Here is a 14,530-nt window from a genome sequence, read left to right as displayed (position 1 = left end):
GTATCACCTGCAAATACACAGCCACCACCACACTCATTCAAGGCCCCTCAGGACAATTCCGGATCACCCAGACAGCATCTTGTACCTCCAGCAACCTTATTTACTGTATCTCTTGCAGTAAATGCCCAGCCATCTACATTGGAGAAACAGGAAGGAGACTCGGAGACCGTTTCAGAGAACACGTCAGGGCTGTAAAGATTAAAGATCTCTCCAAGCCCATTGTTTCTCATTTCACCTCTGACGGCCACGACCACTCTAATCTCTCCGTCTGTGTTCTCAAAGACGGTTTTCCAAACTCATACATCAGAAAGACCACCGAAACTAAAATTATTCTGCAGCTAGGATCACACCTTCTCCCTTCCCTTAACGACAGACTACTGTTCTTTTAAATTTTCTCCATTCATTGGAAGTTTCATTTCACACCTCTCTGCACCCATTCTGACTTCACACCTCTTGATTGGCCTCTCTTTCTATCCCCTGCTCCCGCCTCTCACTCCTCCTCCCTCCCAACCTTTGTTCTCCCGCTACTTTACCTTTGCCTACTGCCCTGTCTCTCTCACACCTGAAGAAGGCTCCACGGCCGAAACGTTGTGTTCTCTTTCTTCTTTTTTTCAGCATGGAATAAACCTATTACTTGTTCCTTTACAAAAATTAAAGTTTAAAATATCATATTTTGTACCCTGATGAATATCTTCATACAGTATGTACTGTGTGGCAGTTGTTTGTGCTTGGAAAGAATGAACTGATTTCAAATAATTGTTGAGAAAGTCATGAAACCAGGGGTTGGCATCTGCAACTGTTTTTCAGTGCTGCCCAGCAACAGTTTGACCCCTTTTATCTGTGGAAAAATCCCAGAAGTCTCTTCCCAGCAGGTAGCTCCTGTCACAATTTGCACATCACATTCATTGCAATCACTAGCATAATTGCTCAACTTTGGGAACTCCACAGAGGGAGTATAAGTAGACAGGCTACCCTTTGCTTGCTCATTCATTCGTTGAGGAATTCACTGACAGAATGATGGCAGTTATAAATTCATTTCTTCTGGTCTCAGTGGCTGCTCTTCTCCCTGCAGTTCTGGCCAATAACTCATTCAGCTTCTTCGATGCCCTCTCTTCAGCTACAGCTCAGTACAACAAGGACAGCCTAGAGGGAAATGCATTTAAAGCACTTGGTGAACATCCCCTAGAAGGAGAGGTGAGTACAGCAGACATCTGAATTAAGAAAAACAGGGATATGTTGACTGACACTAGTAATTTTATTAAAGAAGACTGGCGGAATGTTCTGCTTTAAATTTTAAATACTAGTTTAATTATCTTTTAAAACATAAGGTTCATAAGGATGATTATGGTATAGTATCATCTCTAGATTTCTAACACTTAGTTTCTCACCTTAACATGGGCCAACATCGTAACTGTATTCCTTTTGAGGGTTTTGTTCTAAGAAACTAAGAAAATGTAGACGTACTGTATTTCAGGGTAATTCTATCCCAGCAGAAGTGACCCCCCTAGCTCTGTGCAAAGTAAGATTAAACTGATTTACAAAAGAAATTAATAAAAGGAGATAAATAGTACTGTGGCATCATTCAGAAAGTACTAACTTGTTTTCCAATCACTATGCAAATTCAATTTAGATACCCATGAATACTTAATGAACTGATGGTCCAGAAGATAAGATCTCCATTCAAGCATTCATATTGGAAATATATGAAAATAATGATTGCTTCACTGTGACATTCCACTGTTTTCCTATCTTGACACAGGATCTTGCATTTTCTGTGGATGGGCTCTCCTCTGTTTACAAACTGTCTTTTACACTTGGGGAGACGGTGTGCTCACACTCAGAGGATTACCAGGAAAAACAATGCACCTTCAAGGAGAATGGCGTAAGATTATATGTGCAGCTTTGACCATCTGTAGTGACTGATTTAATATGCAGTAATTATAAACAGTGTCAATAACCTTTTATGATAAATTTTAAACCTACCTTTGATGGTTAATACAGATTCTTAAACTTACAATATCTTCCTTTTTTTGTCTGCTTTGCAATTGAGGCATGTTATAATGAAATGTAAAGCAAACAATATACTGGGATGAGAAACGATAAATATTTTATAGAAAAAATAAACAAGTTCCTCTTTAAATTTATGCAGTGTTAGTTATTTTTACTTTATTAAAATCATTGTGCTTGAAAGAAAGTAAAATCATAAAAATGAGAAAACTTCATATATTTTACAAAAAAAAACTAAAGCACAGATTTAGAAACATGAAACAATGTCTAGTTTTCTTCATCTAGAGAAGAAAACGAATTTCCATCCCCATAGCTTGGGCATGTCATCCCTTAGTTAACCTCCCAAATTTTTCTCTTACCAGCAGAAAACATATAACAAATTTATTGCTGGTGAAGAAAACATTACAAAATAATCCAGGCTGGGTTTTCTTCTAATTCTATAGTGTAGCAGTAGTAGAGTAATAAAACATGAGGTCTTTTATTTCAGATAGATTGAGATATTTCTGTCTCCCCTGCACAGAAGGTGAAGAGATGTACTGCCACTGTCTCTGTCCTGAGTGAACACCCTAGCCAGGCAGCCAGTGTGGAAGTGAACTGTGAAGAGGTAACAAAAACTATATTCGGTCATGCCCCTTCAGTTAGTGCATGTGCCAGGAATACCCTTCAAGTTCCCATTCTGTTTTAAGATCAAGCACATACTATGAATTTTAGAAATGAATATTAACTATGTATCACCATTCCTCATCACTGAAAAGCAGAACCATCTAAATAGACTTTTACTTCAGCTGTGTATATACTGTATAGACTGTGTAATGTCAAAGTTAAACTGCTGTTTACTGCTTATTAAGGTCCATCATGAGCATTAAGCTATCTTTGTGCTGTGGTTTTGTTCAATGTTCAATGTGAGTGTGTGCATGTGAGGGGTGAATACTTTCTGAAGGCGCTGTGCATGATGCAGAATCAGAATACTATTTAGCAAGTTCTGCTTTTCAGCATTGCTATATGGTGAGAGTTAATTGATAGGTACAGTATGTAGTACCAATGTTAACTTGCCACCATTCGTCAGTCTGTTATAAGACTGGGACTCGCGCATAGGAGACAACATATTTACTGTAGGTAAGTGAAATGCGATGTCCTTTTGTAACGACGAGCAAAGCTTCCTCACTCTCCTTTAAAAGTCCATAGGAATCAGGTTTATGGCTGTGATTTGGGGCAACACGCAGGAACCTCTCTCAAATGTTTCACCGGCAGGTGAGATCTCGAGGGAAAAGGAGCAAGGGGTCCAAGGGAAGTGGCAGAGGCGGCAGAGGCAGCAGAGGCGGCAAAGGCGGAAGGGGGAAAGGAAGTGGACGTGTGGGATCGGGCTCCTCCGTTGCTAGTCGAGGACATGGAAGCAACACTCGCACAGCTTAGAGCTGGTTTGACAGGCTTGTTAAATTAAAATACCGATTTTACTCTTCATTCATAATAGAAATAAGGCCTAGCAATAAATGGGCTCCAATGATACCTGTCTTGTTCTTTCAAGGGGTAAGATACGGAGTAGCACAGACAGAAAATAAAAACAGACCTAATCTTATTATTGTCCTTATGAATTCTGATGTGCATCCTTGATTCAGTCCTAATGTAAATCAAAATTTAGCAAACTCTTTTCTCCTCCAGTATGACTGGTCTTGGGAATCTCAGTATTAAGATGAAAGTTAAATGAACTGATCTGAATGTTTGTCTTGGTGAATAATGCATGAGTATTGGAAATGTACAGTGTTCAACAGGCTTGAACTTCACGGTCTGATCAATAAAAAATAATGTGGCATCTATGTGCTCCTTCAGATGTGCTTACTATTCTCACCATTTAGAATTACATTTCTATCATTTGACAGAATGGAGGATCAAGTTTCCTTTCCACCCCGTAGACAGAGATTGAAATTAAATCAATCCTGTAACACAGAAGACTCCTGTAAAACAGAGGAGTAGATTAAGTGATTGAGTATCACACTAGAACTTAAGTATACTGTGTTGTGACTTTTTACATTTCCCTGATTATCAAGCTTTGTTAAGTACTTCAGGAGCTAATTGGTTTCTCACATTTCTGCAGTTTATCACATCATTAGATGCACTTCTTTGAGCATATTACAGTCATAGATTCTATTATATAAGGTTTTTGGATCTTTCAATTCAATGTCTGTTCTGAAGAAACAGATATCAGTTAGCACTGTCTTGGCGTACAGACACAGACATATTCATTCATTCCTTCTCATAAAAGACAACACCCTCTTTCCTGCATGAAATAAACATTGGATTCTCTAAAGATAATTCATATCCTAGTACATAATTCATGTACTCTGGAAGTTGACAATCTGCACACGAAAGGTCAGATTCTATATTTCACATCTAAGTCTGATTAGACAGATGTTGCTTATCTTCCTTTGAAGCTCCATGCCCTGCAGTTATAGTCATACACTATTTTCTCTGTAAATTCACACCACTTCCTTTGTTGAATTTTTAATCCATATTTAGATAGCATTAGCTAGAGACCATCTTAAATTAATGCTACAAAACATCATAACTTCATGCAAAGTTAGCATCATATACCATGTTGGTCACAAGAAGTATATATTATCCATAAAAAAACACTAAGGCAATTTCTATGAAGTAAAAAGTCCATTCATAGTCAAAGTGATGTGTAGAATATTCTTAATATATTGTATAATATACCTATAGTCACTTAAAAAATCACAAAAGCTCTTACTGTACCTTTTCACTGAAACATTATCTTATATATAAACATTATTCACAGTACTGTAGGTGTCATATAATATGGTGGCTCCCAAAACACAACAGTGCACTTTGGCAGAAATATTTAAACTAATACTTCTTAGGATGCTCAGTGTACAAAAACATATATTGAAGCATGCCTTTTTTAACTGACAAAGAGTTGTCTCTTAATTGGATTTTTTTTTAACTGACCCTACTCAAGACAGATTATTAATGAAGTTTTTATTTTATTTAAAACAGCACAGACAAATATAATAATTAGAAAAACACTAAATATTTATTCAATCTGGAATTTTTCATAGAAATCACTAGGATAAATTGGTGAATTACAGTACAATTCAAAAAGATATTGGCATACATATACCATATGTATGTACAGTAAACTACCAAAGTACTAAAAGTTGTTTGATAAACCACTTTAAATTAAATTAGGTACTGAATTATTTTTTTTCTGATGAAGGACACCAATACTTTTTTCTGTGACTATACACATGCTTGTTTATAGTTCCAGTATGGCCGTTTTAAGAGGTAATGTGTACTCTACATACAGTACATTTTAAAGATTTCCTACTCTAATGTATAATTGAATATTGCCTAAGTGTTATGTATGCACATTTTTTGTGCAGTTTCTATTTGTAAAAAAAAAGTCCTCGCTAATTCTAATGACTCGGCAATGAAGGTTAAGAGTGTTTACTTCTAGATTCTGATCAATTAGAGGGAGTGTAAAAAAAACTGGCTAATGTAAGAGTGCATGAAATTTTGCCCACATTGCTTGATTGAACGGTGGGCATGATTGAGTGTTGGGTTGCTTTGCCTTATACTGTATCTCAAACAATCCATTTCTTAAGGCTGCATCATTAGCCAGACATGACAAGGATGCCCCAAATGGTAGTGTAGAATTCACCAAAACATCCTCAGGTTGCAAAGCAACTGTGACCTCTAGCTGCCTGTGTGTTTGCAGTGACGACAGGGTGTGACCTAGCATTTCTCCATTTTGTGGTTGAGACACTATGGAGCTTGCAGTACATGAAAAGCATTTTGATACAGAGACTGAAGCTGCAAGGTTAGCAGATGATCAATTGGAAATAGGTATAAAAATGCAGAATAATGATTAATTTTGAATTATAAAATTGTTAATGTTGTACATAAACCTGCATCTGTATTTCACAGAGGGGAAAATAATTTTAGCTACGGTATATTTCTTTTCTTGAGCACTAAAGTTATTTTCTGTGCCCTATGAAGGGAAAATGGAACATGAGGAAACAAAAGAACAATAAAGGAGGTTGTGACTTTTTAAAAAAAACTGCAGTAGAAATTTACCCCATCCTAACATTAAGAAAGTAAAATGAAAGACTGTACAAAGCAGAACCAACTTTACTTTTTATTTTACTTTAAATCATATACATTATCTTCAATGATATACAGTATACATTTAACAGACACAAAACAGGACCTTTTTTGGTAATGGAAAACAAATGAAAATGTGTCCTAAAAGCTTAACAAGACTGCAAGTATTGTCATTCAGGCATGACATGTTTCTATGGCATGGTTCATTTTCAACAAACGTTTGTTATAAAATAAAACAACAATAAAAAAGAAATCTGATCTGGAACACAGATAGCACCTTAAACCTTAAAAAATATTTTCTTTGCTTTTAAAACAGGTTTGTCTCATATAACATCAGATAAGAGTGGGTATTGGCAGAAAAAAGAAGGTGAATTTTAATGATAAAACTATACAACAGACAAGTGTGCAGAATGCAGTATACAGTATGTAAAATGGGTATGTTGTAGATACAGTATACAGACCGTATTTGTTATAAAGTAGGTGTTGGTAGAGACCTTTATTCCACATGAACTTTTCTGTACAGCATCATTCTACTGCTTCGAATATGACTAGTTGGAAAAGTTATAGTTATGCAATAATGGTTAATATCTGTAATTCTGTTCCCTTTTTAAGAAACTACAGACAGTAGTTTAAATAAGATAAGTATAATGCTTGACTTGAATTAGTAGGGTATTCATACTTTTATGTAATATGTTTCCTTCAAAGAAAACGGTGACAAAACACTACAACAATTTTAAAAAAAAGGAAACTAGGATGTTGATTTGTGTATAAAAATATTAGTTATACTGTTTCATCTTACAGTATATCAGTTTCTGAACCAACACAGGAGAATCTCTGAAACAATGTATGAAGATGATAAATGTGCAAAACCTAAATGTTGGAAGTATAAAGGAAACCAAGCATTTACTTCCTGCTGAAGCCATGCAGTGAAGTAAACCTTTCAAATTTTACTTCGTATCTCCCAAAAGGAAACTACTGGATGTCTGCACACTAGTCAAAACATTACTAGGGACAGTCTTAAATACTGTACAAATGTGTTTTAAACTATAGATTTTATATTTTAAAAATGTAAGAGCTGGTTGAGCATTCCAGGGTTTTGTCACACAACAAAAATTATACTATCCTAAAATGTAAAAGCAAGCTATTGTAATAATCCGAAGTTCAAATTCAAACTATGCACAGCTGTAGATGCTCAGTTATTGACATGCATATAACGTTTCTCCATGTAACAGAACATGTTCAAACTCACTTTTACTGAAACATAATATATACATTATATCAAGGTCAAAACTACAGAAAAGCTAGAATAAAATATGTTGACACTATTTTAGCTGCCTTTACCCATCCTTAGAATTTATTACTGGACTTTAATTAGTGTCATGACAATTTGTCTGTGTCACAAATTATTTCATGCTCTCTCATTTTGCTATAAAGAGAAGCGCAAGAATATTGATTAATGTCTAGATGTCTAAAAAAAGAGTTTAGGAGAATGCTAATTTGCATTCATAAAATTAGGTCAGCAGCTTATAGTTTTTAGTGTTATTTGTCATACAACAACGTAAAAAGAGACAGCACCCTTTGTGGTGTAATTAAATTAAACCGTTTACCAGAGTCATCTGTTTTACAGTTTGCTGAACATGTGGCCCATTGTACCATACTTGTCACTATGATATTGCTTGCATTATATTTGCAAAAATGTGTAGAGTACTAAATAACCTTAAGACAGTTCTCTGTTGTACTACAACATTGAAAAATATCAAAAGTTTTATTAACCAAATTCTACAGATTTTATTGTCAAAACTGATCACTTGAATGTGGTTACACAGAGGACTGTGGAAAATCATATTAAACCTAAGACACAACTGGGAAGGCAGTGGATACAATGAGATCACAAAGTACTGTATGCTTTATTCCTTTCTCTTAGGTACTAAACAACACTATTTCTGATCAACTGATGGGAAACATTGAAAATGGAGCACAGTGTGCAGCATTATTATTTATCTAGCATTGTTCTAGGTAAAACTCAGACTGCTTTAGAGGTCAGGACATGTCTTACAACATTCATACTGACATTGGGAACCTATGTATTGTATTGACACCTGGCAAATAAGGGGTCTGTGAAACCAGACAGATCTACAGGCTGAATGTTAAATTGTGTTCAAATTAAATAACTGTAACCAAATATTCTACTCCTGCCAAGTGCCAGACCAAATTTTAAAAGACAAAGTAATGTTATCAAAACAAAGTAATGTTATGAAATAAATGTTTCTCAGTCCTAAACATAAATGGCTTAAACCAACTGTAAGGAAATGCAATATACAAAATACAGTATATACTGCCATTAAAGGAAGCTGTCTTTAAAATGAGCCAGGGGAATAAAAAACAGAGGTTAAAACCTCTGTACAGTTATAATGGAAACTGTATTTTGGGAAACAGGCACAGAGCCTGGCATATTACAAGAGACCTACGTACAGTGGAACCACACTTACTACACAATACCCCAGTAAGAGTGGGAATGACAGAGCCACAACAACTGGAAGAACAGACCTTGAGTCATGGGATGACAACTGCTGTCAGCTTATTAACAGTGTTGTAAACCCAAATAAAAAGTTACTCTCTGCATAAGCAACAATGACACCAAAACATACAGTATAAAGGCAGAAGATTTTGTACAGTGCAAAATACTTGTGTATTCTGTGTTAGTTATCCTAATGAGATAATATTGTTGTTAATGCTTTAAATTTTTAAGAACATTTCAAGTTTGTACAGTTTTTTTAATATATGTATTGTAGAAGAAAACATTAAAGCAATATTAACAAATACACTTTAGCATTCACTACATTTTAATAATATAACGAACGGTTAATTTGCTGTTCGGCAGCAGTGCTTATGCATATTTTTTTTCTACTCATAAATGTTTAATACATTTGTCAATAGATAAAAAACATAAGGATTTGCAGATTTAATACTGCTCATTAGTTGTTCGGACATGTAATCAAGCAAATAATCAATCTGCTACAGTTTGACTTGTTAAATCAGAGAATTATTCCTACTGTTTCAGCAGCCATATGAAGTTACTGGATCAACTGGCTGAAGGAAAACTTAAAATCTCTGGGGTCTAAATGAATGACCTCACTACAGTATGTATTAAGTTTCTCTAAATGGGCTGATTTACATTATAGATTATTGGGCTGTTCTTTCAAAATCAAGGTTATTCAAATGAAAATCTCAATGAATGACATAAGTTATATGTTACAATGTACACATGCACGATATTTTAATGCTGTATCTCAAATAAATAAACTTCATCAAAAGAATGGTTCACAATGTTTATGAGGTAAGCCACCTTGAATGAGTCTAAATTTTTAAAAAATATTCTATTAACACACTAACACATTATATATACTGTACTGTATATACACATATACATAGAGGCTTACAATGCACCTATTGCTTCTAGTATATGCTCCTGGTTGCTGTAACCCTTGTGAAGAATAAGTGGCTTTCTGATTTAGATTGATGGATATATATGTATAGAAATGAAAATATGCACGGCTTATATAAATACATTCCTCATTGAGAATAACATAATAAAATAAGATTTTGCTTCTAAAGGTGTTTTGCAATTATTGCAATTGCAATTTCTTAGCCTGGGGAACATAACATATGAATAACAAAGGAAGAAGCATAACATTGTCATCAGTCTTACTGCATTGGCTTCAACTTCATTTCTGACTAACCTCACTGTAACACTTCCTTTTAATAGCACAGTGAATAAAGGGGTTTGATACCACCCATTCATCTTCAGCAGCACAAACAGTATTCATAGACTACAAGAAAGAAATATGTCAAATCAGATATTTCAAATTGCCAATGGAAACTAAACACTAAAAGGGACCCCAAATTTTACGACTCCATAACTGATTGTGAACAGTTGTTTTAGGGTTTTCATGCTTTTAAGATTTTAATGCTTAAAACTCAAACCTCTTTACAAAGCCCTTTAATTGACCTTTAATTGTTCAGAAAATATTTACTTATCCTTGTTGAAATATGACACAGCACACACACATCAAACACACTTAGCACACAAGAGAAAATATGCAAGCTTACAGTAAATCTATTTTGTCCTAAAAGTTGGGCTGAAGTCCTTTCTCTTGCTTAAAAGAAGTGTAACAATTCTAAAAATGCGCACGGCAGCAATTACAAGAACTGAAATTAATGTTCATGTGCAGAAAAAATATCTGGTACATATTACTTCTTAGTAGCAAAAGTTACCAGGCAATTCCCTCAGTTCTATTACAGCTGAGTAGCTCCCCTTTTATACCATAACACTGACAGTAGTGTGTTTATCCCCAAGTCAAGTGTTTCACTTTGGTTTCAGCCTTGTAGAATAAAATGGAATAAGGCCAGAGAACGAGAGAATGACATTTGTGTAGGCATCTATACAGTATACGGAGAACTTGTGGACCCTGAATACATTTCAGCAACTTGATACTTTGGAGTTTACTACAGAAAGTGCAAAGCTCTCTTCTGCAGTGGTGGTACAGGTTTTTTATCTATCTTAAGTTCTACCAGAAACACAGTGAATATTTGTGCCTACAAATATAATTTGGACAACAGATCAAGATGACACCTCAACTAATGGCATAGCATGCTCTTACATTACAATTTTGTCCCTCCTGCATTCATAAATGTCTCAGTAAAAAATGGCTGAAAATTCCTTCTGCTTAATTCAGCCTATACATATTGTTATACACAATAATAATAAGCAAAATTATAACAAATGTTCTTGAAATGCATATTTGTTTTGTTCAAACAAGTGCTCAATTGTTTTCTGTATCAGAAAGAAACCGTTTGCTAAAAAGTATTATTATTATAAATACAGGGCACATTGTGGTGCAGTGGTTAGCACTGTTGCCTCACAGTGCTGAAGAACTGGGCAGCTATCTGCGGGGAGTTTGTATGTTTTTCCTTGCATTCATGTTGAGTTCCTTCTGTGTGCTCCAGCGTCCTCCCACAGTCCAAAGACATACTAGTCGGTTATGTGGATTTTGCGTTAACTGGCATGAGTCTGTGTGTGTGTGTCTGCGTTTGTCTGTCCACCCTGCGATGGACTGGCGTCTCCTTCAGGGTGTATGCTGCCTTGCGCCTGTTGCTGAGCCATGCCTGTGATCCTGAATGGAATGAAGCAGTTAGCAAATGGATGGATTGCTATTGTAAATACATCCCTTCTTATTAAGTAATAAATGTATTTTCCTATTTTTAAATTCATTTCCCAAAGTATACACATTGGCAGACTTTTCTGTTACCCAAGTTTATTGTAATGTTGTAATCATAATTGGTCTATTTGTCAAAAACGTTGTTTTTAGTAAAGGCAATGTGAACCATTCGTTCTGAATCTTGGTGGTTTTAGCCTGGGCCATGTCATTAAACCAATGTGATAAGGATTTCCCAAACAGTGACGTGCTGTTTGCTAAATAGTGTCAGGGGAGGGTGCATATTATTTAGCTTGTGTTTTCTTGACTTTTCGCATAACAACTCCTTAATGACTCCTGTAATTATCAAGCTCCTGCAGGCTTGTGATATCAGTGAGAGATGCGCTGCTGCTCCAACATTACCTCTCTTCCAAGGCATAATAAAGCTTGCAGTTTATCAAATGGTGGCTGGCTTTGAAAAAGGGCATTCTGAAGGAGCTTGTCTGTAAGTCCTCATCTGGCCTGTGCTGTACTGGCTTTATAGCTGTAGGCCCGAGTCTCAGACAACTGACTATTCCAAATTGGGTGGGTAAAAACTGTGGGCATAAAAAAGTTCGCAAGTCCAAATAATAAAGCCCCAATATACAGAACCATTTGTTTATAAAAAAATTCAAATACAGTCTGACATTTATTTAAAAAAGGGATTAAAAGTAAAAGTTTGTGGCTGTTGAGACACTGGGTGCCCATTCTGCTCTGTCCTTTGTTCTCCTGTGCTTTATATCCATGCATCTCCCTCCTTCACCCTTTGATGAAGGCTCAATAGCTGAAACATGTTTTTACCTTCTAATTTTCAGGGTCGAATTAACCTCTGCTTTTTCCTTTGTAACCCACGCACTAATGCACTCAAATCTCCTGGATACTGTTAGGACTCTTTTTCAGTTTCTTTACTCAGGCTGAACAGCCATTATGTTGTCCTTGTTCTAGTTTTTGTGTGGGGTTAACCTTGTTCCTTTACAGCCAATGCATGCTGATGCCACTTTTCACTCAAGACAATGCCACACATATATAACTTACACGCATTCATGCTTCTCCTCCCAAATATTATTAGTAATGAAGTAATCTGCATTTTAACAAGACATTTGGAAGACAATTTTTAAATTCGGATGCTGACAAAACAGCCTGATTTCAATGCAGTTTTCAGTAAACCTAGACATCATGTAACAAGACAATTTTGTCTCTTAGTCACTTCAAAAGATATTAACAAAATTATTTTTGTTTGTGTTCCATGCAAAACATCAACTGTCACCATTTTTCAAAGCCTGAAGTGTCACGTAATAGTTTAATGATAAAACAAAAGAATTGATCAGGTAACACTAGTATTATAATTTAATAAAGAATTTCCTAAACAAATGTCTTTAATCATACATTAACGTTTATAAATACATTTTGTTTCTTTGGGGGGGTAGACAAAATATTCACAATGGAAGTGCATGTTCCACTATAGGCAATGGAAACATCGAATAGGCTTAAACTTTTTTTTAGAGTACAGCAATAAATAAAGCACCTTTATCATTTGTAAATATTCTGTCAAGTACTGGAGGTCTTAAAATACAACCTTCTATATACCACATTTCTGAACGATAATCTAAATAAAGGTTAAGATTTAGAGACACATACTAATATTAATATTATTCATATTAAGAAATTAATATTTCTTTTTCATAATGGTTTTAAATACATTCCATAAACAATGCATGATTTGAAAATGGAAAAAAAAGTATCTGTTTTAACTGCTTTGCAGGAAACATCACACCTCCAATGTAATTTTAAGTACCTCAGTTACAGAATCCCTGCAATGAAGTGGTATCGCTATTGACAGAAAAGAAAGCTCAATAAAATCAAGAGCATACTCTCTTCACGTGATGGCCTAACAGGACACTGAAAATCTGATGATTTTTGTTCCAGGTAGGTTTTAGCAGCTTAGTGTTAAATCAGCTTGCTTTTAGTGCATATAAAAATTAACTTTACAAAGCCTGCACTCATCAAAACACAACTTAAAAACTAACATCAGTAATGAAAAAACAACATTAAAGATAAAAGTAAAACCTGTCTAGAACAAAACCCTTGACTGTATGACAGTTTATATGGTTGAAGTTAGAAGTCATTGGGATGCTTGATCTCTGTGCTCAGCAGCAAAACTCCCTCATGTCAGATAAGTGACAGCTTACACTGAGAATTCCTCAAATGTCCTATTTCAACTGGAACCTGTCCTAAACATACCTGATGGCTTTCGAGCTCCAGAAACAGAAATGCATGTGGAGCTTCCCCAAGTTATACATTTTCAATGTTAGTAGTTCTGTTAAAAAGAAAACTAAAATGTTCTATATATATATGCAATGCTTACATTTATTTCTCAGTCTTAATCTGCCTATACCTGTACAGTATGTCTTTGTTTTCTTTGCGTTGTTTCCAAACAAATCCCACCAACTGAGTTACACTAACACTAAGCAATCCAAGTACACAAACAGCAGTTCTCAATAAAGTTGGTATTTCAACATTGAACTAGAACGATCAAAAAAGTCCTGGAAGACGTATCCTTACTGTCACTCATTCTTCAAGCTTGTGTAACTGGAAGACATTGAGGATAATAACCTTGCATTTTCCACAAAAATATTCAGCCTAACACACAAAACACTGATGAGGTTTGAACAGATGATCTAAGGCCACACCATTATCTGAGTCATAAGACCTGTGGATGACAAAAAAAACAAACAACAAAATACATATGAAATTTTAAAATAATTGTATCTTTAACAGAAAAAAGCCTGATTATAATATTAAGATAAAACAGAACATGAACACTGTTGCTTGAGTTTTACTTGATTAAATCCATTTTTTAACCAGATATGCCGTAATAAGACAGATTTTCATTTACAGTGATGGCCTGGAGAGGACACATTTACACAGCAGGGTATTTACTAGTGCAATCTGAATATCTATGGTGTTCAGGGGGTATACCACCAGCATTGCACCTGGAATTTGACTAATCAACCTTGGTTGATATGTAAATATTTGGCTAGTCCTTCATACTTTTTAAAAGAACATTTTCATTGCACCATTTATATTGCCATATTACAACCCTCACCATAGCAAGTAGGACTATAACAGATCAATAAGTGTCATCTAATTTCAGTCCAGACCTTCTTTGC

The 14,530-nt window shown here is 35.3% G+C and overlaps 2 protein-coding genes across 2 annotated transcripts in view; one reads left to right on the top strand and one right to left on the bottom strand.

Annotated features, from left to right (window-relative positions):
- The first annotated feature begins 1,010 nt into the window (after positions 1-1,010).
- LOC148832761 (cathelicidin-6-like) lies at positions 1,011-3,815 on the top strand. Its single transcript, XM_088919653.1, has 4 exons — positions 1,011-1,194; positions 1,760-1,882; positions 2,528-2,611; positions 3,259-3,815. Exons 1-4 carry the CDS (start codon positions 1,015-1,017, stop codon positions 3,418-3,420), a joined length of 549 nt encoding a protein of 182 aa, XP_088775779.1. The 5' UTR covers positions 1,011-1,014; the 3' UTR covers positions 3,421-3,815.
- An 8,872-nt stretch (positions 3,816-12,687) lies between these two features.
- The window catches only part of atg9b (autophagy related 9B), a 32,150-nt gene continuing 30,307 nt past the window's right edge, over positions 12,688-14,530 (bottom strand). The window contains exon 15 of the mRNA XM_088918984.1: positions 12,688-14,070. The gene's annotated coding sequence lies outside the window, so the exon portion shown is untranslated. The remainder of the gene's footprint in view (positions 14,071-14,530) is intronic.

Source organism: Atractosteus spatula, chromosome 6 (assembly GCF_055471065.1).
Source record: "Atractosteus spatula isolate fAtrSpa1 chromosome 6, fAtrSpa1.hap1, whole genome shotgun sequence".
Classification (NCBI taxonomy): Eukaryota; Metazoa; Chordata; class Actinopteri; order Semionotiformes; family Lepisosteidae; genus Atractosteus; species Atractosteus spatula.
The sequence above is the reverse complement of the archived record's forward strand: the minus strand, read 5'-3'. Positions and strand labels throughout refer to the sequence as shown.